General features: G+C 43.4%; 1 protein-coding gene across 1 annotated transcript in view; it reads right to left on the reverse strand.

Annotated features, from left to right (window-relative positions):
- Galntl6 (polypeptide N-acetylgalactosaminyltransferase like 6) overlaps positions 1-25,050 on the reverse strand; it is a 1,053,895-nt gene that overhangs the window by 14,944 nt on the left and 1,013,901 nt on the right. Inside the window, exons 11-12 of the mRNA XM_021169756.2 lie at positions 13,281-13,397; positions 3,840-3,989 (exon numbers count right to left, since the gene is read on the reverse strand). Coding sequence (XP_021025415.2) covers positions 3,840-3,989; positions 13,281-13,397 — 267 coding nt within the window. The remainder of the gene's footprint in view (positions 1-3,839; positions 3,990-13,280; positions 13,398-25,050) is intronic.

Below are 25,050 nucleotides of genomic sequence, written 5' to 3' on the forward strand. Positions count from 1 at the left end.
TGCACTGGTAGCAATCTTCCAGCTTCTGTCTCCTGAGTATTGGGATTGCAGTTGCATTTTACTACTCTGGCTAGGCTGTTTTAAGTTTGACTAAGTCTAAGGCCTGACCATTATGTTTTCCAGACTCTGAAGGGTTGGGATAAGCATTGGGTGGTGAAAGGAGTTTACCTTCCACTCGGCGAGAAACGAAGTGGCATCATAAAACAGAGGAATTGCCATGGCCAGGTATTATGGAAGTTCCACTTGAACAAGTGTGGGGAGGGCAGGGAGATCCTTTAGCAAGCTATTGCAATGATCCAAGGGTTATGAGATGGCTTACAGCCAGGGCAGGAGCTATAGCAGTGACTGTGTGTGTGTGGAGCGGGGGAGGCTCTCACGCGTGTGTGCGTGTGCATGTAAGGGTGAGTTTGTCAGGGAAAAGGGAATAATTAATTGTAATGACTGAGTAGATGTGGGGACTGAAGAGGAGAAACATGAGTTTCTTATTGAACAATGGTGTAAATATTTTTACTGTGGTTGCTCTTCTTGTAATAGGGGTCCCTCTGGTGGCAAAGGAGAACCAAGGTAAGGGTTCCTCTCACACAGGACACCTGCTATTCTGGGATATAGTTGTACAACCATAGTTAAAACAGAGTAAAACAGGGATGCCCATCTCCTCTGGGGTTTCAAAAAGATATATCTAAGAATAGCTGAGAGCTAATTGTTGCTAATGGATCAGGAAGTGGTGTCTGACCACAATGTTGACCTGTTTGAATGAGGGAGGTACTGGCCAAGTTCCTTCTCCAAGAAATCTCCACGTAGCTGGAGAAGATTAGCTGGAGTCTGTTGAACCAAATCCAAGAAACACAAGGGATGTCTCCTGGGAGAGATTGATCTTGTTCCTTAAGAGCACAGCAGAGCAGAAAGTGGAGACTTTGAAGCCGGATTCATCTGAGTTTGAATGATGCTTGGCCACAGTTCTGCCAGTATCACCTTAGCATCTTCCTATGGGTACTCTCCGTAATAGCACCTGTGTGGTTATGGGGACTCGAGTGACGGGCACGAATCATTGCTCAAGGCTTCCTCCTCATTAACAGCTAGAGTCAGTCCTAATGATTCCCCTAGGAGCTCAGGAGATGGCCCTTTGGACTAATTCATAAATATTGTTAAATACCAAATTTAAAATATGGTAACCAACAGGGGGCACTCGGACAATTAGTGAACAACCTCAGACGATTAGTGAACTGGTAGACCAACCCCACCAGCCCAAGGCCAAGGCATGTAACTGAACAGCGAAGGCAGTTTTCCAGAGAGCTCTCTGTTTGAACATTTTTCTTCTAGGTGTTGAGCAGACCTCAAATTTTCCAAAAACAGGTGTGTTGCATAGGCCTGAGTCATCGACTGAGATGAGATATTTCAGAAACTTTCCATTTTAAGCATGTTCCTGATTGAGTAGAAATGCCTCGCTTGTTATATAAATACACAGAGTGTAACCTCTTGCTGAGCACTGCCTCTGAGATCAGAAGCTAGCCAGGGATTATCTTTTACCAATCTCTTCAGATTCTGGAAAGGTCTGCGGGGCTAATGCTCGTATGAGTTACCTTCTGAAATCTCTGCAGCTGGGGTGTTCTTCCCTAGGAGCTCTGTGTGCACACACCCTAGTTGGTCTTATCCATCTGTAAGCTTTCGTAAGCTCCCTAATGAAAACAACTGCATTTCGGAGGCTTAATTGCTTATTATTGAGTGGTCTATCTCTCATTCTATAAATGTACAATGATGAGAAATGTTCTGTTCGTTAGAAACCGCCAGCATGTGAGGCAGACCGGGTGTTTTATTGATGTATACAGAAAATATCATCTTAAAGGTCAGAAAACAACTATTGGAGAATAAAAGCCTACCCTACTTCATTCCACATAGACAACGTTGTACTGAGAGTTTGACAAGCCTAATCAATTACATACTTCAAAAAACAAAAACAAGAGCAAAATAGACTTTTCCTATGCGGCAGTCCTCTCCCCTTGTATGCGTGAGACTATCTGCTCATTAGCTCTTTAGATTTCAAATTGCTTTGTAGGCTGGAACAGCTGATATTTTGTGCTTTTTCTGGTGATCTAACAGAAATCTGCTGGATCCCAGGGAGGTGTTGATGTGTGGAATACACGGTACAGCTGAGTCTGCTGTGGATGCGGCTGGTTTGTGGTGCCCACCTCTGAGAGGTAGAAACCAGTGCTTTCGTAGAAACCAGCTGCCTACCCCTGGATTCACCACCCCAGCCTCTTCCCTCCCGCTTTCTGTGTTAGCCTCCGAAAATCACTGGAGAATGATACCCTAGACTCACATAGCATGCAGAGAGCATTTATTTAGCTGAATTTCCTGCATGCAGCGATCTCCCCATTCAGAAATGGAGACCCCTGGTGGTCTTGCAGGTCTGGCTTTTATTGTCAGAGAATCCCAGGAAGGGGCATGTGTCCTTTTACCTTGATTGGTTAGCACTATCTCTAGGGGTCTGACTGATTCTACAGTTGGTTAGGCTCTGGAGACTTGCCAGGAGGGGGTCACTTACTCTTTCTAACTACCTATTCTTGCTTCAGGCCAGATGACAAGGTGTCCCTGGATTGTCTGCCTGAGGCTGAGGCTGTGGTTGGCTGACCACAGGTTCCTGGATCTGAGTCCTCACTTCTGGGAAATAGAAATTTAGGCCTAGTCTCTCAAACTGCCAGTTTGCAGCCTGTCATGGAGTCAGCCAAGCTCTGGCTAACTCAGTCCTCTCATCTGTAATTTGGGGTCACGTTGGCTGGTGTCTATCACAGGAGAGCTACACTTCTGGGTCAAGCACTAGGTCCATTTTTCTGATAGCCTGAATAAGTCTGGATTGTGCCAGAACACAGAACAGTATGCACAAGGCAACAGCTCCCTGGCTGGGAAAACCTTCCTCTTTTGTGGGTCCAAAGGATCGCAAGAATGAAAATTCACTCAATAAACAAGAGTCTAGTTTGTATTTGTTTTAAAATTATTTTCTATCATTAAGTATATTTGTTTTAAAACTATTTTTACCATCAACTGTTCACTTGTAATTTAATTTATTTTAGGTTTCCCAAATAAGTCGGGAGGCAGAGGCAGGCAGATTTCTGAGTTCGAGGCCAGCCTGGTCTACAAAGTGAGTTCCAGGACAGCCAAGGCTACACAGAGAAACCCTGTCTCGAAAAACAAACAAACAAACAAACAAACAAACAAACAAACAAACAAAAAGTTTTCCTTTGATATATTAGGGAATATTTTTGGCTAAATTACAAATGGGTAACTTTTGTCCAAGTGTTACAATTATACCTATATCTATCTATCTATCTATCTATCTATCTATCTATCTATCTATCCATATATGTGTGTATGTATGTATGAATGTAAGTATTAATGCAATTGTTTTAACCAGATGACTGCCAAGCAAGAATCTGGAGTATTCACTAAATGAATAGATGTACATACATGTACATAGATATATTACTCTACATGTGTTGTGAGTTAGGGTTTTTAAAGAATTATGCATAAGCATATTTGATTATTTAATGTGGGCCACCTTTTTCCCCAAGTTGGTTGAGCTGAGTCTAGACCTAGTCCTTGTTGTTCTAGTATCTGGAGTCATTTTCCAGTTATCCCTGCTCAGGAAGAGGTACACATGACAAACGGAGGTAAAAGCATGCTCTCTCTGCTGTGTCTTTCCCTGTCATAGTGGCCTCCTGTCCCATGTATGAGCTGAGTGTGTGTACATATGTCCAGGTGACGCTCTCCGTCCAAGCAGCATGGTTTTAACAGTCAATCTGAAATGCCAACAGTTTGAGAATGACCACAGGGCCAACGCTTACCTCCCGGTATCCCCAGAGCTGGTTCCCTTTCATGCCGTGACAGTCATAGAGGGTGACAGGGCTGCTGTGTGAGATGGCATCCAGGCAGAATTTCCGGGTGTGCAGAGGCTCACCGGGTCGAATATCTTCTCTCCACCCGAAAGTAAAGAGCTAGCAAAACAACAGTAGCTGCAGTGAGTTCAATTTGGGGGAAAGGTTCCTGAGCACTGGGAGAGATGTCTTAATGATGTAGGGCTCTCATTTTGTGATTTCAAGGATGAAGTAGATCTCAGCATAATGGATGCATTGAAAGGGCAGGGTTCCAAGTGCTGTGACTGCACCAGAGCCCAGACTGGCAAAAATGCAAAGGAGAAGTTCTCTGTTAGGAACCAGTAGGGCAGGAAAGACGGAAGGGTGGAAGGGAGGGAGAGAGATACTTGGAGGAAGAAGAGAGGGAAGGATGAGAGATGAGGGGTGAGCGGGAGGAGGGAGGGGGGAGAAGACAAGCCTTTAATAAAACTCTTAGCATTTGTCATGTAGATAAAATGTTCCCGGATCAAGGACTGCAGCAGCGTTAGCCTAATGAGCAGATTAACTGCCAAAGGACAAGGCTTAAAGTTGAGCTGGATTGATGCTCGCACCTTGAAAAATCCAATTTAAAGCAAAGCCGAGCTCAATGAAGTTAAAGAATAGGCAAATTAATTTCCCAGGGTAGGTAAGAGCAATTCTGTGGGGGCGGTATCGATGGAATAGGTTAGATTGTAACTCCTGGTAAGTACAGTTCACACTTACTGATCCCTGTCCTTCGACCTCACCCAGTACTCCACGGAATAATAGACTCTACAATTCCATTGAATACTTTAGTGTGCCATCCACTGTTTCCTATCCCCACCGGTGTTAGCTATCTTATCCTGATAGATTACAAATGCTACTTAGGACATCCTAAATCAACCTCGCATTGTGTTAAACGAACAAACAGTGATCCTGTTGAGAAAGAACATTTTCTTGAGTTACTTGAGCCGAGCCTCATTTATAGGGTACGGCAGAAAAAGACCTTAATTAAAGGAGAAGATGGACTGGGGACACCTTGGGATTTCTTCCAGTTCTGGTTCAGTAGGTTACGAAATTCTCAGCAGAGGACTCTGGGAGGCAGACATCAGTGTGAAGACAGCTGTCAGGGACAATGTCTTATTGGCAGGAAGCAAGCTCTGTGCAGAGCTGAATGCAGCCAATATGCTTACCATTGACCTGGTCCTCAGTAGACTTGGGTTTTCAGATCCTACCTGGAGAATCTGGGGCAATTCTAGAGATGGCTAAGAGAGAACAGTTAGGTGGTGGGAATCTGGAAACAATGGAAGGGACTAGGTTAAGTAGTTGGAATTAGAAAAAAAAAGGATGATTTAAATTTGACACATGCAAGAAGACTGACTGAAAGGTTCATCTGTGGGCAGTGCTCCTGAAAGGCCTGAGGCTGGCTTATCTATCTATCTATCTATCTATCTATCTATCTATCTATCTATCTATCTATCTATCTATCTATCTGTCTGTCTATCTATCTATTATGTGTAGTGGTGTTTTGCCTGCATGTATGTCTGCATGAGGGTGTTAGATCCCCCAGGAATGTTGGGATTTGAACCCTGGTCCTCTGGAAGAGCAGCCAGTGTTCTTTACTACTGAGCCATCCCACCAGTCCACATTAGGCATTTGTGATGAGGTCGTGAGCAGCAGTTGTGTAATCTCTTTTTCCAGAGGTGTTTTTTTTTTAAACGTTCTTGTGGATTGAGGGGTTCGTAAGTTCTCTTAGATCCTTCACACAGCAGAGGTATCTATTTGAGCTGTTCCTGACCTAATTGGATCACGCTATATCCGTGACTTTGTGCTCCTTTGTTGTAACCAACTTGTCTGCTCCCTTTTCTCTGTCTATTCAACATGGGTGCTGCCCAGGATTCTTTCTCTGTCCTGGTTGGCCTTAAGTTCTCCCAGGCCAGTTTTCACCCATGTGCTCAAAACCCAGCGACCATGTCGTGCCTAGCTCTTGGCAGGATCTTACAACTGTGTGTCTCCTAGATGACTCAAATTCAACGTATCAGACTACAGTCATCGGCTCTTCATTTCTTGGAGCGCCTGTTCTCCTTTAACTTGTTTTAGTTGGTGGGACTGTCATAGATCTTGTCAGCCAGGGAGCCTTTGAACTTTTGCCTCCTTTACTTTCCTCATCTAATTACTTCTCAAGTCTTGCCACTGTCCTGTGTCTTTGGCGGTGCCGAGGACTGAGCTCTGAACCTCACACACATGGCTGTACCACTTCTCGTGCTTTGGTTTCTTCAGCGTTTCTGGAATTAGTTTCATCCTCCTGATGTGCACCTTGTTGTCAGCATCTCTTGTCTAGACCAGTGCAATAACCTGCTTCTTTTCCCTCATTCTGGTCCCTGAACGAGCGCGTGCATACGTGCTCGTGATATTTCAGGGGTCAGTTTAACAATACCTTTAGGTATTGCTTTTCAGGCCTTGGACACTTCTGTTTTAAAGACAAGGTGCCTTGCTGCCTGGAACTTGCAATGTAGACTGCCTTGGCAGCCAGTGAGCTCTAGGGAACCTTTTCTGTTCCTCACTTCCTCAGTGCTGGGATTAAAAGTGTGTGCGTGCTGGGGCCAGAGATATGGCTCAGCAGTTCTTCCAGCATTCCTCTCTGCTCTTCCAGAGGTTCCGAGTTCAAGTCCCAGCAACCACATGGTGGCTCACCACCACCTGTAACGGAATTTGATGCTCTCTTCTGGTGTGTCTGAAGACAGCTAAAGTGTACTCATATAAATAACAAAATAAATCTTTTTAAAAAAGGAACGCATACAAAAACAAAGCAAGCAAGCAAGCAAACAAACAAACAAAATTGTGTGTACCACTAAACTTGGGATATGAAGTGGATTCTGGGCCTTGAGCGCAGGGTCTCTATTCTTGCAAGGAAAGCTCCGTCCTTGAGCTGTGTCCCCAGCCCCTGCCAGCCTTCCTGTTCCTGTTGCCCACACTTCTAGCCAACAGAGAAGTCTGTCTGGGGTGCCTGTCTAATTAGGTCGTTTGTCAGGCTGCAATCTTACAGCGATTTTACTCCTCAGTGCGGGTGCCCAGTAGCCCACGCAGCCGTCTTGTCTGAACCGCAGCTGAGTCTTCCTCCTCTCTTTCTCAGTCCGTCATGACTGTCCACTGTGGGTCCACGTCCCTCATTGGACGTGAGATCCTGGATGGCAGAGCATGTCCTTTTAAAACTCACTTCCCAGCACCCACAAACGTTGGTGGTAAGTATAGATGCTTGATAAAATTTATTTCAACAGAAAATTGAAATGACTGTCAAGATAAACGAATTAGTTTTAGTCTTCTTTTTTTAAAGAACTGGGACCTACTGGCCTTCAACTCACTATGCAGCCGGGTCAGTTTTCCTAGGGCTGAGATTGTAGGCATGCGCTCTGCCTGGTTTTGAATCAAGAAGTCTTGATTGATTTACCTGGTTCTCTTCTGTCTTTTTGCTCTGTGTGTGTTTTAGGGTTTGTTTATTTGTTTGTTTTTTGTTTTGAAGAAAAGATTTATTTTGGCTCACGTTGGAGGAAAGACTCAATTATTGTAGAGAAGGTGTGAGCTGGAGTGTCTGTCAGCTGATTGCATCTATGGTCAGAAAAGGAGCTTTCGATTGAGAGGGAAGACCCACCAGGATTGTGGGTGGTACCATTCTATGGCCTGGGGCCATAGACTGTATTAAAAAGAAAAAAAGGAAGAAAATAGCAAGCACCCGGGTTCTTTCCTTCCTGCTTCTTGATGGCAGATTCAGTGTGGCTAACCATCTCACATCCAGTCAGCAGGGCTATAACCCACGGCCTTCTCACTCAGTATTTCCCTCCCCAGCGAAGCCTCTCAGGAAAAGCCACTCTGCCACAGCCCCAGGTGTGTGTCCTGGACGATTCCAAACGCAGTCATGTTGACAATGAAAATTAATCATCAAAGAGGCCAAGCAGACTTTACAAATTTTGTCATTTACTCATCTAACTTTCGGGGAGGAAACTTTTGTTTCCTGTTTCTAGGTTTGTTATTGTAAGGTAATGGTCTTCCTTACATCCGTAGATTGATTGCTAGAAGGGAATTTTCATAAGGTATTCTGCACTCTTCTTGTTATTATTACCTGATGACTGCAATCCTGGGCCCCGAGCGATAAATCTTCAAATTATACCAATTGCTTTCTTTTCCTGAACCTTCCAATAACAATTTTTTTCTCTCTTATGTCTTTGAAATGCTTCCAGTCGCCATTTATCTTAGCCAACAGTTATGTCAAACCAATCCCCCATTAGGCACATTTTCACCACAGTAGTAACAAGTTCATATCATGAAAGAACTTACTGTCACATTCACAATCTGCTTTCTAGTCCTGGGTCACAGTTTTACTAACTGGAAGTGTCTAGGTTTTCTTAACAAAAGTGCTTGATATTTAAAAAGAAAAACAAACAAACAAAAACCCTCAAATTATTAGTTTAAAAGTAAATGGTTGTCATTTTTTCCTTTTTCTTCTTTTGAGTGATACTTTAAAATATAGATTTTGAGCCATGATCTGTTTCTTTGCTTTCTTATGCATGTGGTGGGTGTAACCATGTACAAGTCTGTATTGTATTGTATTATATATTCTATTCTATTCTATTCTATTCTATTCTATTCTATTCTATTCTATTCTACTATACTATACAAACAAACTCTCTATATTGGAGCTGCAAATACACTTATCTTAATCTGGCATCCTGATGAGACAACTGAAAAACAGCCTTTTTCTCTCTGTGGGAAGTTATATTTTATTTCATTGTTATGTAGTTTGCAGGAATCTGAGTTATAAGATGTTTCTTCCTACAGTTGGTACCCATCAGAATGCTGGGTCCTGGCAGTGGGGTTGTTTATCCCCAAAGAAAGGCACAAATTCGTTCTTTCTCTGCATGCATTGACTCCTGTTTGCCTATGTCCCCCTTCAGGTCTTGGAAAGAGGAAAAAATCTGTCAGCTTCCTCAGCAGGACAGAAAGGGCTTCCTCGCTGCAAGAGCCCAGTGCCTGCTGCTGGGCCTGTGGAGAGAAGAGGCAAACTAGGCCAGGCCGAGCACGCCTCCTCTCTTCCACCCCTGCACCCTGCGCTGAACTCATAATGCAGGCTGGGGAGGAGCCTTCCAGATCTTAGGTTCTTATTTGAATCTATTTTTGTTTTTCTTTCTTGATCCCTAGAGGAAACTGGGAGCCAGCACACAAAGCTAGAGCGATATCAAACAGCTCAGCGGATGACCCCGGAAGGATGAATCATACGCCTGTTTCCCACACAGAAGCCGGATTAGTCTTGACTAGAGCGCGGCAGAAGGTTTTCCTTATAAAGGTATGCTTCAGTGGACCCCGCTTTGTTGCCTTTTTAACAAGTGTGTTTGTTCATTCATTCCGTCACTTTTGACAGTATTGGAATTAAAATGAATATCCACATTTCCATGGCCCGATGTACTTCTCTTCCAGGAACTTAAATCTAAATGTAAAAGAGTGAATTATAACTTACAAGTCTTTAAGCACAATATGGAATAAACCTTACGTTAATTACTGTAAAATGAATTTGCCTGTACCAAGCCAGTGTACAGTGACACATGTTTCAAACAGGATCCAAGTCTCTCCTCCCTGCAACTTCTAATCTCCTTCTAGCTTCATCTTTAGGCTCTCCAGAGACTGGAAATCTTGGTAAAGAGCTGTAACTACAGGGATTCCCCCCCCCCCCCAATCTCCTGCCTGTGTTGTTTTCTTCTTGTCTAGTGCTGCCCTCTGGTGGCCATTTCTTAATCTACATGCCATATATTTTTTTTCTTCAGTTTAGCCTAAGGTAAATGAACAATCAATAAAAATATGCAGTATACTTCAGTTTGTTCGTATTCATTTTCAGCTGTCAAATAAAAAAATTCAGGCTGGAGCACATATCATTCTGGAATTTTCCTGCTTAGAAGTATTAAACCTGGTTTAGATATTAGGAATCATACCTATCTAAATTTATTTCCTGTTTGGACTGAAAAGATGATATGAACTTAGTTCAAGAAGCAATGTTTTCAAAAAAAGAAAAGAAAAGAAAAGAAAAGGAAAGAAAAGGAAAGGAAAGAAAAGAAAATGAAAGAAAAAAAGAAAAGCCGAGAGTGGTGGTGCACGCCTTTAACCCCAGCACTCAGGAGGCAGAGGCAGGCGGATTTCTGAGTTCCAGAACAGCCTGGTCTACAAAGTGAGTACCAGGACAGCCAGGGCTACACAGAGAAACCCTGTCTCAAAAACAAAACAAAACAAAACAAAACAAAACAAAACAAAACAAAAGCAATGTTTTTTCTTATGAAACCTCTCCTTTCATTTTAGAGAATGCTTTTCCTAAGTGCTCCAAATGCTAGCTTCACTGACAGACTCTTAAACATTCTTGCCTGCCCTTAGGCTGAAGTCCGGGCTGTTTGTTGGAAGTTCTGGCCAATACTACTCCTCTGCAGGCTGGCAACACCCCAGTGATGGTATAAGAAGATTCAGAGGAAGAGGAAGCCATTGAGTTCCCCCCCCTGATATTTGGTAATTATCGCCACATCTGAGAGCCACAGAACCTTCTGGTAATTGTCCATACTGCAGGATATCCTGAAGTGAACAAGAACTGGAAGTTAATGATTATGCTGGAAATGGACCAACACAACCATGTCACAGCAACCTGGAACCTGAGAGTGTGATGTGTGTGTGTGCATGTGTGTGCATGCATGTGTGCCCATGTGTGTGTGCACATGTGTGTGCATGTGTGTGAAGACAGGGAAGGACAGTGACAACACTGACTTCCTGTGGGGGTTGATGTTATATCTCAGGCATCCTTTCTTCTCAGAGAACCCATATAGGATTGGGGAGTGTTGCCCCTATTTAATGATACAGAACCTCCAGCCTGGAGGAATTGAACCGTTTCACAAGGCTGATGGTTTAAAGTGAAGTCCATCTTTTTAAAACACATTGGATAGATGACTAGCAAGAGCTTGGTGTTAGAGGGGGTTGGCATTATCTGGTGAGATTAATCCTTGACTGGGTTTTGAACTTGTGGCTTTTCTGGCACTCTAGCACCCAGACTGTAATTCAGGATGGAGGAGGGGCAGGAAGGGGGGGGGAGAGAAGGGTACTTGAACAACTCCTTAAGGACCTTAGGTTGGGAAGGGTCATTGCTCAGTAGTTCATTTTGGTCAACATCCTTTTGTGTGGAATTTGTATGTAAGGTAAAGGGTCTTTCCAAAGCACACGCGTGCTCCAACTGAGCCTATTCCTGGGGTCAGTGTGCACGAGAGACATGTGAGGGGTTCAGCCCAAGCCATTTGGCTGTGCCAACAGGCTGCTTGCATACTTTCTTGTTGTTTTCTCAAGACAGCTATTATGGTCTATTTGGAGAAATTCAGAACACTGTCAGGGCATAGTGCCCGTACTGTGGGTTTCTCCTTCTGCAGAGAAAAGTAAGATGGGAAAAACCTTAGCTGTACTTACCAGTTGTGTTTCTTTGTAACTATGACAACAGCTGTCGATTCTTGTTAAATCTGTGTGATATATCCTATAGCTCTCTAATTGAAATATTTCATTCTTCAAAATTGAAAACCCAAAGGGGCCATGAAGACCTAAACACTATCATTTCTCTATCACAGGTAATACAATTTAAGGAGAGACCCTTTTACAAAGACTTTCAAGTTCTAGGTTGGATTTGAATCCACACTTTCCTTAAAGGTAGTTGCACTGAAAATGCCTTTCAATCAAAACAATGCATTGTCTGAAAACATCTTCTGAAGTCTACGTTGGGGTGCTGTGCTGGTTTGTATAATCTCGGCTTAGGGTGTGGAACTATCAGAAGGTGTGGCCCTGTTGGAGTAGGTGTGGCCTTGTCGGAGTAGCCATGACACTGTGGATGTGGGCTTTAAGACACTCGACTTAGCTGCCTGGAAGTCAGTCTTCNACTAGCAGCCTTCAAATGAAGATGCAGAGCTCTCAGCTCCTCCTGCACCTTGACGCTGCCATGCTCTCGCCTTGATGATAATGGACTGAACCTCTGAACCTGTAAGCCGGCCCTAATTAAATGTTGTCCTTTATAAGATTTGCCTTGGTCATGGTGTCTGTTCACAGCAGTAAAACCCTAACTAAGACAGGCGCTGCTGCGTCAGATGTCCTTCACCTGCGTGATTAAAAACCACACTCATAACAAGAGGGCCATGCATTACTTTTAATACAAAGCCAGGAGGAAAAAATTAAAGTTAACTGAAGTCTCAAACACAAGACAGGCTTTTGTTGTTGTTGTTGTTTTAGTTTGTTTTGTTTTGTTTTGTTTTGTTTTTTGATGAGTTACCTAGCCTTTCTGGGATCATTGTCTTGAAAACTTTCCACTGTGGCGAAGGCAGTAAGATGACATCACATTGATCAATTTTATCACCTCCTTTATTAAAAAATTAGTTTTACGAGTTAGTGTGCAAGGGGCTCAGTGGTCAAGAGGTCTTTTTGAACATTCACGAGGACCAGTTAGGAACTCCAGAGCCATGCACAGACCTGTGCCTGTGACCCCAGCTCTGAGGAAGTGAGATGGAGACAGCAGAATGCTAGGTTCTACTGGCTTCCAGCCTAGGAAGAAAATGCAAGCCCCAGAATCAGGGTGAGACTCTCAGAATAATAGCTGCCTCTATGCATAGTCTCTATGCATGTGCATAGAGTGTGCATGCACACATAAACACATGTACATACAAACAAAGGTTAGCACACAAAATAATGGGCTGCACTGTAGCATTTCTGAACATGCCTTGTCTTTATTTGTCTGCACTCTCGCTCCTCTCGCTCATGGTTTTAGCTTCTTATTACTGGTCACCCCTGTCCTTGCAAGAGCTGCTATTTTGCTTTCATGTCATATGCACACACACAATGTTGGGGTCAGAGGACAACCTCAAGTGTCCTTCCTCAGCTGCTGTCTACCTCTCCCTTAGAGGGCCTTCCTGGCCTAGAACTCACCATGTAGGCCAGGGTACTTGGCTATCAGTTGCTATTGATCTGCCTGTCTCTGCTTCACCAGATCTGGGACTCCATGCACATGCCAACACACTTAGCCTTGAAAATTTGGGCTCTGGAAGAGCAGACTCAAGTCCTAATGTGTGCATGGTAAGCACTTTACTGGTTGAGCGACCGCACTGCACTAATCCTTGGTCTGCAAGTTGAAATAAGTTGATTATCATGATTCTTCTGACAAGAAACAGAAGCAGAGGCTGGCAATGACTCACTAACTACAGATCTGGCTGGTGACAAACCATGACTTCATCCAAGTCCCAAATGTACCACCCAGAAGCTTCTCTCCATGCTGTCCCTCGTTGATCTCCTCAGCCCCGCCCCCGCCCCCCCCCCCCCCCCCCCCCCCCCCCCCGCTAGCCTCCGCTCTGGTTATTTCTGACTCACCTGTTCGTGAGACCATGTCCTTTCAGAGCCATCCTTGACACAGATGTCCAGCCTGAGCTCAGTCCCTGTGGCTCCATGCTTGCTATCCACACATAAGTTGGCTGCCACACTTCGAATCTGTATCAAGAACACATCAAGCACGGGCTGTGTCACTATTCCTGACAATCCTGGAATCCATAAGGGTCTTCCTTGGTCTGTCTTTTTAATGACATGACTAGCAAGATGCCTTGAATTTATATGTAGTTTGTTGAGAAAAATGGGGACATGAAATATAACATAGTCTCTGTGTGAAATAAAATAAAATAAACCATGGAGACCTCTCCACCTGGGGATCCATTCCATATGCAGGCACTAAACCCAGACACTATTGCAGATGCCAAGAAGTGCTTGCTGAGAGAACCCTGATACGGCTGTCTCCTGAGAGGCTCTGCCAGTGCCTGACCAATACAGAGGCGGATGCTTGCAGTCAATCATTGGACTAAGCACAAGACCACTATGGAGGAGTTAGGGGGAGGACTAAAGGAGCTGAAGGGGTTTGTAACCCCATAGGAAGAAGAACAATACCAACCAACCAGACCCTCTCAGAGCTCCCAGGGACTAAACCACCAACCAAAGAGTACACATGGAAGGACCCATGGCTCCAGCTGCATATGTACAGAGGATTGCCTTATCTGACATCAATGGGAGGGGAAGCCTTTGGTACTATGGAGGCTTGATGCCCCACTGTAGGGGAATGCTAGCATGCTAAGGCAGGAGTGGGTGGGTAGGTGGGGGAGCACCCTCATAGAAGCAGGGGGAGAAGGGACGGGATAGAGGATTTGCAGAGGGGAAACCAAGAAGATGGATCACATTTGAAATGTAAAGAAATAAAATAACCAATAAAAAATAAAATAAAACAGAGTCAAAAGACAAAATTACAGCTGGTTGCAGCAAAGTCAGTTATGGGTAATGCAGTAGAGGGAGTGGCCTGGGGCCCTGCCCTCCGATTGAGAGCCTTTTCTCGTTCAGCTGGTGTTTAACATGGAATTAGTTGTTCTGCGTCTGTCACCGCTCCCATTACTATCCCAGCATGGAGAGAATCCCAGGCAGCTATTACAGGCAAAGTGTGTGGTTCAGGGGAAGGGCCCTTCAGTATCGCACAACTCTGGGCAGGTTACAGTGACCTCAGGTTCCACTTTGGCTGCACTGGCTGTTGTCAGAGTTTAGCATTTCTCCTGGCCAGTTAGTTAAATGTCATCCTAGAGGATTAGCTGTGCTGGCTGAGGGTTGTGTGCATGTTGCATAGTTAGTACAATTCTAATTATCATATTAGTACCAGGTAGGGAGAGGTAAAGGATAAATAATGAAAAAGCAAACACAACAAGAGCAGAAATGGCAGCAGAAGTGGAGCCTGGACAGGGACAGGGACAGGGGCAGGGACTTTGTCGTTTCATTTTTGCCTAAAGGGTCCACTAATTCTCAGCTAGCATCATCCCCACAGCACGTGGTAGGGCTGGGCATTAGATACTGTTTATGGTGTACGTGCTTGTGTTTCACCAGCCCTGCTATCTCATATGCCTGTAGCAGTCCTGAATTATTATCTCTTGGTATGTTTAAAAAAATAGTATAGAATGCACCCCGCTGAGAGCGTTTGATCTGAGTCTTTTGCCTGGCAGGAGTAAATAAGTGAGAAGAATACCTAGCCGGGCCCGTTCAGATTGGAATCGGGCAACAAAATCGAGCAAAGATTGTGAGGATCCTGGGAACTGTGTAGGGAAGGAGCGGTGCTGGGATGGAGGCAATGTAGCGGGAACTAGCTCAGGGTTCCTCTATGTCATGAGTAGAGGTGGGTTGAATGTCCCGCAGGAGACGACAGAACTGCCACTCATTTCCTTATTCAGAGACGGTGGCAGGAGTTCTAACGACTGCTTCGGGACCTCTGCGAGGGTCTCTTTCTCCTATGTTAGGGGTGCATGACATGAAGTAAAATTTGATTTGTCCAACAGAGAATCCAGGGACACCTATGGATCCCCCACCTCCAAAACAACCAACCCACAACCCGCCACCCGCAGGTGGGTATGTACAAGAACGCCTGTCTACCTTCTCCTGAAACCCAGCAGCTCCACAAGGACCCTTGAATTAAGGACATTGCTTGGGCTCTGCCCCTTTGCAAACCAATTGCACCCTTTTCTGGGTAGTGCAGGACATCCAGCAGTCTACAAGAGTGACCTTGACTGCTCATCAAAGTAGAACTGATAGATCATCACTTTAAAAAAATTAGTTTCAGTTTTCTTAAAGAAGGACTAAGGGGAAACAGTCTTTTGGGATTTTTGGTGAAGGGAGGGAAAGTCAGACAGGGGGAGGGGCAAGAGAGAAGAAAAGCCTTTTGTAAAAACACTTTTCATCATGCGTGTGAAAAAGAACACACATGCTTCTTTCGTAAAATAGAAACACAGGGAAAGAGTCTCAATATCACTGGTGTGTGTGTGTGTGTGTGTGTGTGTGTGTGTGTGTATGGCGCATGCGTCAGGGGGAAGAGCTATTGTCTTGCTTTATACTCCAGTATGCTGGAAAACCTTAGATCTAGTTTCAGCCATCTCTACTGTGTCCAGTGAGCTATCACTGCCCTGAGCCCTGCTCACTCTGGAAAGCCCCAGCTTTATCTCCTTCCTGGTCCAGCATATCACTTTTCTGAAGCTGTCTGTCACCTAATAGCACTCTGGGAGGGTCTGTCTTTACACCTCTAGGCTTTACAATACCCGCATAGCCCTGTGAGAGAAGAGTCTTCAGGGTGTACGCTGACGTCAACCGCGTGACACTGCTCTCCGATCTGAGACAATCTAGGAGCTCCAAACCGCATTTATGAGGGCGAAGCAGCTGTTTTTATGTTTGTAGCCACTTGGACACAGAGGGAGAGGCTCTCCTACAGGGTTGGCATTCAAGCTTGCCCATCCATGGGTCTCCGTTCTTAGGAATGGAGAGAGCATCCAAACTAGGGATATGGGATATGAGTGGTGGCTCTGCCAACTCAGCCCGTGGTTATGACCAGCCCTCCCAGAGAGCCTCACTCTGTTTCCAAATGTTGTGAGCCCAAAAGGTCTCTGGCAGGGAGAGAGGACACCATTGTGTAAACTCTTGAATTTTCTCAATTCTCACTCAGATGGCAGCTGTGTAGACAACGGAATAAACTGCTTTGCGAGCCAAATTTCAACTTTCAAAGGCATAATTGTCTACATCTGTGTAAATTCCAGCACCAAGTTGTGCCAGAGAGGAAATGCTGGGAGTTCAGTACAGGACGAGGTAGACAGCTGGGGCAAGACTAACACCGGTCCCCATCTTTATCCCTTTGTCTTTGTATCTGCATCTCTACAAGCACATGTGTGGAGTCACCTCTTTTACTCACCAACACAGCTTCATCGAAATAAAAAGGTGAATAGAATTAAGACAGAACCAATGTTTAAAGACTAAAGGTATATAATAGTATTTACAAATGATTTCATTTGGTCTGGGCTCTGAACTGTGGTTGAAAATAAGGCAGCACACACACACACACAAACACACACACACACACTCATGAGCGCGGCCTTCAAATCTAGGACGAGGACTATTGCTTAAAGCTATGATAGAAGACGTCACTTTCAGGCTTCAATCCTTTGATGTCCAGCTTCAGGGCTTGGCAGTGTTAAATGGCATGGAGGGATCTGGAGGAAGGCTAAGGGGGTTTAGAAAGTGAAGTGGTGCTTGTCTAGGCAAGGGTAGAAAGAAGGTAAGAAACAGGGAGAAGGACTCATGATGGATGACAGGATTTCAGAAGTGTGATTCTTTCAGGAAAGGGTTAGGAAAAGGCAGAGAGTAAAGGCTTTTGTTAGGCATAAAAAAAAAATCAGGCTTAGGTTCAACCAACATTCTCCGACCCAGGAAGCTTCTAGGGATCTCCGCTGGTGCAGTAGTCACCTATCATACACAATGCCCGGGTTCCATCCTCCATGTCAGTTACGGTGTGCGCACATCCTGTAATCCCAGCATTCCAGAGGCGAGGTGGAGGCAGCCACACCTGCTGTAAGGCACCATTTAGGGACAGAGGTAGGAGGATCAGCAGGGCAGGGTTATCCTCAGCTACACTATGATAGAGTTGGAGGGACATTGTGGAATACCTGAAATCTTGTCTCAAAAACAGAACGAAGTCAAACCAAAACAAGATATAAGAGACATCTGTGAGTGGTGGTGCATGCTTTTAATTCCAGAGTCAGAAGTAAACAGATCTCTGTGAACTTGGGGTCAGCCAGAACTACATAGTGGGGGAGGAGGAAGAAGAGAAGTAGGAGGAAGAGAAGAAGGAAGGAGAGGAAGAAGAAGAGGAGGAGGAGGGAGAGGAGGACAAGGAGGAGGAAGAAGAGGAGAGGGAGGTGAAGGAGGAGAAGGAGGAGAGGAGAAGGATAGAGAGGAGGACAAGGAGGAGAAAGAAGAAGGAGGAGGAGGAGGAGGAAGGAGAGGAAAAAGAGGAGGAGGAGGGAGAGGAGGACAAAGAGGAGGAAGAGGAAGAAGGAGAAGAAGAAGAAGAGATGAGAGGAGTGAGTGAAGCAGAGAGGAAGAATGCAGAATAAATATCAAGTATTAAAGTGATAAATAGCTATAGAATTGGTCCTCCATTTTTGCATTTTATTTATTTATTTATTTATTTTTGCTTAGAGAGCAAATCAATCAATTGGATGCTAGGTAGACAGAAATGATAGGCTCAACAAATAAGAACCATGAACTGTTAATTAGTCCTAATAGCTTTGGGGCCTGCCCTTCTACATGAAGAAGTAGATTCATCAGTCACTCAACTCTAAGTGGCCGCTGTATCCAGGCATTGCACTAGATAGTGGTCACAGAGAAGACAGAAAAGGAGCCCACCTCCTCCAACGTACAGCGCATAGTGTGGTCAGGATGTTAGAGAGCACATGAACAGAAGGGAGCCCCAAATCCCCCTGCACTTCTAGCTGCCAACTTTAAATATGACAAAAAGGTCATGGAGTGTGGGTGACCTGGCACTCGTGCCAGGGAGGCATTTTCTCAAGTAGTGACTGAAGGGACAGGGTCCAGCCCATTGTGGATGGTGCCATCCATCCGTGGCTGGTAGTCCTGGGTTCTATAAGGAAGCAGGGTGAGCAAGCCACAAGAAGCAAGCCGGTAAGCAGCACCCCTCCATGGCCTTTATATCAACTCCTTCCTGCAGGTTCTAGCCCTGTTTGAGGTCCTATCCTGACTTCCTTTGATGATGAGCAGCGACATGGAAGTCTAAGCCAAATAAACCCTTTCCCCCACAACCTTCTTTTGGCTATGATGTTTCACCATAGCAACAGTAACCCTAACTAAGACAGCAAGGTAATTGTTTTTCTCCAGAACTAGACAGAAAAGTTCAGTTTGCCCGTACACAAACACACACACACACACACACACACACACACACACACACACACACACACACACAAAGTTTTAAATAAAAAGCTGGAAAAACCCATATCCAAGGGGTACTCTTTATAAAAGATGTTTTAAGAAGGATGCATGAAAATCCTAAGAAAATGGTCTCTGCCATTTATTTCTTAAGCTGAATCATTTAGGAAATGGGGGTGATGTCACAGTCAGGTCACACCTGTGTCATGCTTTGAGCACTTCATAGACAAGGAAAATTACAATTGAGCAGATTTTGCTCTGTCACCTCAGAACAGGTCTTCAGTGTATAGCTCAGTTAATTTTGGAAATATTACTTCCAGTCACTCAAGATCTTAGTCAACACCACATCACACATGCCCATCTCTCTTCTCCCTTTTCCCTTTATCAACTCTTGCCAGTCAGTGCTAGGCCTAGCCCTTACTTGTACTGTTTTTTTTCTCTCCTTTCAGTTTCACAGGCATTTGGCATCGGCTTACAGACTTTAAAAATGTAGTCAGACTACAGAACAAAAAGCTTACCATTTTAATATTTAAAAATTTTCAATTCAGCAAGATTAATATATTCAAATGCTATGCAATTATCTATCCCAAGGTGTTCTAATTATTCAAAACAGCAACCATTAGCCACTAAGCAATGGCTAATTGCTTAAACTCTTAGCCCTTGATAGTGTCTATTCCACGGATGATATGGATTTTTGTGTCCTAGGCATATTGTGCCAGTGGATCACACCATATGTGTCCTTTTGTGTCTGGCTTATTTTACTTAGCACAGTGTATTCAAGGTATCATGGTTGTAGCGCATATCAAAGCTTCATTACTTCTTAAAGCTGAATGATGTTTACACACACACACACACACACACACACACACACACACACACTATCTTTGTTTATTCATATATTGATGGATACTTGAGGTTTTTCTACCTCTTGGCTGCTATGAAAAATGCTGCAATAAATCCTGGCATTCAAATCCCTGTTTTGGATTCTTCTGGGTGTACACTTAAGACTCAAATTGCTGCCCTTACAGAAAATGATAATTCTGAGCTTTGCTTTCTGAAGGACTGCCAACCAGTTGTCCATAGAGGCTGCTCATTATATTCTTACGAATAATGTACAACAGTTCTCCATTTCCACACACATCTTGCCAACAGCAACTCTTTAGCAAGTGGCCCTTGTAGGTATGAAGTAGTATCTCACTGTGGTTTTGAGTTGTATTTGCTCTATGGCTAGTGATTTTTGAACACTGTTTTATGATTATTTGCGGATCTCTTTCATTGAAAAATCTGTTCTAGTCGTTTGCTCACTCTTCAATACAGCTGCATATATTTTTATTGTTGAGTGTTTAGTATTTTTCTACATTATGGTTATCTATCAATCTCATACTGAATATGATTTTCAAATATTTTATTCTGGATAAGGAGTTTCTGTTTTTACAGTAGTTATAGTGTAGTGACTTGATAGTGACTTGGTAGACAAAAGCTTCAATTTTAGGAATGTCTAGTATATCTAGCTTTCCTTTTCTTGTCTGTGTTTGTGTGTTTGTGTGTGTATGTGTGTGTGTATGTGTCATTTGGGAAATTGTTGCCAATCTAGTGCCATAAAGTTTCCCTCTATATTTTATTTTCAAATGTATTTTAATTTATGCGTATGTGTTTTTCCTGCATATATAGATGTGCACTATGGGTGAGCTATTCCCTGTGGAAGCCACAAGAGGGTGTCAGATCCCCTGGAACTGGAGATTTAGATGGCTGTAAGCCACCATATGCGTCCTCTGTAAGAGCATCAAGTATGATGTCATCTTAATCAGTTATACCTGAAATAACAGTCTTTCCAAGTAACGCCTGTCTTAGTAAGGGTTTCCTAGCTGTGAAGAGACAGCATAAGCAAGGCAGCTCTTATAAGGGCAAACATTTAATTGGGGTTGGCTTACAGTTCTAGAGGTTTAGTCTCTTATACTCATGACAGGAAATATAGCAGCATACAGGCAGACATGGTGTTGGATGAGGCTGTCTCACCTGGAGATTTATTCCACATACAGACACCAAACCCAGACACTACCATGGATGCCAAGAAGTGCATGCTGACAGGAACCTGATATAGCTGTCTCTTGAGAGGCTCTGCCAGTGCCTGACAAATACAGAGGCAGATGCTCCCAGCCATCCATGGAGTCCCCAATGGAGGAGTTAGATAAAGGACTGAAGGAGCTGAAGGGGTTTGCAGCCCTATAGGAAGAACAACAATATCAACCAACCAGTACCACCTTCCACCCCCAGAGCTCCCAGGAAATAAACCACCAACCAAAGAGTATACATGGAGGGACCCATGGCTCCAACTGCATATGTAGCAGAGGATGGCCTTGTAGGTCATCAGTGGGAGGAGAGGCCCTTCATCCTGTGAAGGCTTGATGCCTTTGTGCAGGGAAATGCCAGGGTGGTGAGGCGAGAATGGGTGGATGGGATAGGGGGAGGGAAGATGGGATAGGGCTTTTCTGGAGGGGAAATTTGGAAAGGGGATAATATTTGAAATATAAATAAATAAAATATCCAAATTAAAAAAAAAGAGTTCTCTATCTTGATCCATGGGCAGCTAGGAGGAGACTGTTAACCGTATTGGGTGGACCCTGAGCATAGGAGTCTTTAAAGCCCACCTACCCAGTGACACACTTCCTGTAACAAGGACATACTTCCTCCAATAAGGCCATATCTCCTAATAGTGTCACTCCCTGTGGCCAAGCTTTGACACACATGAATCTATGGGGCCTAAGCTTCTTCAAATTACCACAAGACACATCCTGATGTGTGAGTGATGAGGACATCAAAAGATGAATTTTTATGATGGATATACAGCTGTTTGAACAAAGTCAATTGAGTGTTTGCATGTGATTCCATGTCTCAGCAGTCTAATCTATTCTGTTGCTCTGCTTGTCTTTTCTCATGCCTGTAGTACAATCTAAAACTTAGTGTATCTAGGAAAACTAGATATACTAGACTATCAAAATTGGGGCTTTTGTCTCTCAAGCACACTGTCACTAACATAAAATGGCAATTCTCCAAACAGAATAAAATACTTGCAAATCATATGATAAGTTTTGAAATAGGAATGTATGAATTGCTGGGCAGTAGTGGCACACACCTTTAATTCCACCATTCCAGAGGCAGAGACAGGTGGATCTGTGAGCTCAAGGCCAGTGTAGTCTACAGAGTGAGTTCCAGGACAGCCACGGCTACACAGAGAGACCTTGTCTCACAAAGCCAAACCAAACCTAGCCAAACCAAACCAAACCAAGCTAAGCCAAGCCAATTCAATCCAAGCCAAGCAATCCAATCCAAGCCAAGCCAAGCCAATCCAAGCCAATCCAAGCCAAGCCAAGCCAAGCCAATCCAATCCAAGCCAAGTCAAGCCAAGCCAAGCCAAGCCAAGCCAAGCCAAGCCAAGCCAAACCAAACCAAACCAAACCAAACCAAACCAAACCAAACCAACAGCAAAAAAGGCAAAACAACCAACCAAACAGATAAAAACAACAACAATAACACACACACTCACACACACAAAACTCTGCTTTAGGAATTTTAATAGGGATCACATTTGATCTCTAAGTCCCTTTAGTCAGTATTGACACTTATCAATATTCCTTCTCTAAGTCTATAAAAATAGGATGTATCCCATTTCTTCAAATAACTTTAATGTAAATCTTCAATTCACTTTAGTAGTGCTTTATAGTTTTAGTGTATAAGTTCCAGACCTCAACTGAGTAACTTAATCCTCATTTTTATTTTTTATTGTGTGTGTGTTGGGGGCATATCATGTTTTAGTTAGGAGCACACATTCTCTAACTAGAAGGTCCAAGGTGAGAGTGTGGTTTGAAAACTTCCTGGCTCTGTAAGCTCACACAAATTTCTTTACATTTTTAGACTTAATTTTCTGCAAACAAAGATAATAATCCTTCATACATTCATTGAATTAAACTGAATATGTCTATATCTATCTATCTATCTATCTATCTATCTATCTATCTATCTATCTATCTACAGTGTCATATTATATCAGCCCATATTAGATATTAAATGCTCAACAAATTTAAGCTTTCATAGTAGCAGCAGCAACATTGGGATTGAATTTGATATTAAAAGAATGCTAGATGGTTTCAAGAGCAAACTTTTTGTAGGTGTGAAATTATGATGATTATAGGAAAGAAATCAAGAGTTGTGGGAGTGTGAAGACAGAGACTGGTTTTAATTGATAATGACTATCTGAGCTGTGTTGGCAGTAATGCTAGACGTATATCCAAAGGAAACATGAGTCAAAGGAAGAGATGTCCCCAAGGAACACTTTATAAGGCTTAACAATTATTTGCGTATGCATAATGAGACAGGTGTGCTGAGTTTGAGATGTAGCATGTTTGTAATGTATATCTGTACCTATAGCTATATCTATATCATCTATCTATCTATCTATCTATCTATCTATCTATCTATCTATCTATCTATCTATCTTTCTATCCATCCATCCATATAATCTAAGAAATGTAGAATTTGGACAAGAGATCATATATGTAGAAATTATTTACCATGCCTATTGTTAGTATATTGCTTCTCAGGTCCACTTTCTTCTTGTTGCTTTGTGTGTCTTAAGATGGACCCTTGTAGACATTTCACTGTTATTAGTGGATGCAATTTTGAGCTTTGTTAATAGCAGTGCCATATTCAAGAAACACTAGAAGATGAAGATTTCCTGTGTGTGTGTGTGTGTGTGTGTGTGTGTGTATGCGTGTGTACGTGTGTTGCTTTTCAATGGAATTTCCAGGCAATTAGTGAGTGAAATGGGGCAGAAGAGAACAGCACCTATTGCAGTGGCTCACAGATACTAGTTGCTATGTCCTGTGGTCTGTCCATTTCTTCATCATTGTCCCTGGTAGCTATAACACTTTGTATAAGGTCAGTGTCAGTGGAGGAATGGCTAGAGAGTCCTTCTAAGCTCCCCAGTTCCTGCCATGCTCATATTCCCAGAACCCTAAAGGGCATTTATTTAGTAAGTTAGTTATTTTTGAGTTGATGCTTCTGTACATTTTAAGAGCCCTTGTTTATCCCTTACTGTACAATGCATTGTTAAATACTAAAATTTCCTTGTTTAAGATAGTGGCATGATTTCTGTTTATTACCAGAGAATCAAGGATGAAGCCATATACAAGTAAGAACAATACCACATCGTTCAAGCAAAGAGTGTGAGGCAAAGGACAAGATCACAGATGGCGTGCTGGGAATGACTTCTTTTGGAAGACAGCAGAGGAAGAAGGCAGGGAATGTGAGACAAGAATCAGAAAAGGGCAGGAAGAAGAGCCCGAAGAAGATGCAGGAAGGTCAATACTGTCCGGATGTGTAGGAGGCAGACTGGAAAGCTGACGGGAATGTGTTCAGAAGTCATAAGTGACTTTTCAAAAGATAATTCCTATGGCATAAGTGGAGAGAGAGGACAGATTGCCCAGTGGATTGAAATAAACTGGGAGGTAAAAATTAGGGTCAAGTAATGGAAGTTTCTCTCTCTAGGCCCTCAATCATGACGGGACAGATACATGTAAGGCCTACAACAATGTAAAGCTGACACAGTTGTTTTTGGGATGCTGAGATTTGAGGATGGAATTATACATAAGCTGTGACATAATTGATTTGAGCCTGAGAAAAACAATGAACGACTTGTAGAAACTACGAACAGTCTATAAATAGTAAGCACCAAGAGTGCAGTAACTATCCTGACTGGACTCCTCTTGCTGCAAAGCTTTGCCTTACAGCCACCGCACCGTTTTCGCTCCAGCGAATCCATCCCGTCTCTAATTGCTCCATTCTGGTGGCATCCAACGGCTGTTGGCAGAGACCAACTATTGCCTTTCCTTAAATGATGCCCACAGAGATTTTCTTCCTATCTTGTACACATTTTCTTCTGAATTCACTCTAAATGTAATTGCTTTGGCATGTCTCTCTAGCCCTGGGACTTACTAGAACTGCTCATTTCAGAAGGCTGGCTTATATTATGCAAGAGAAACACGAGCCCATGGCATAAAGATTGCCATGGGGCCTTCAGATTCATACACACTCTGCTCCAACTAGATTTTTACTGAACCCAGGTCTTGCCACTTAAAGTTTTAAGTGTTGCATTATCAGAAAAAATTCTGTATAACCTTAAAATAGGAACTTTTAAAATTAAGGGTCACTTGTCAAAAACAATTCCACCTCCCCCTACCCCCCAAAAAAAACCTAAAAAGGGAAATTTGTATAAATAAGGGACTTTTTTTGGAAATTAAGATAAGTAACTCTTTTCTGACAAAAGGAAAATAAATTAAGACAGCCTTCCTCCCTCACC

The sequence above is a fragment of the Mus caroli genome, chromosome 8 (assembly GCF_900094665.2).
Source record: "Mus caroli chromosome 8, CAROLI_EIJ_v1.1, whole genome shotgun sequence".
NCBI classification, from domain to species: Eukaryota; Metazoa; Chordata; class Mammalia; order Rodentia; family Muridae; genus Mus; species Mus caroli.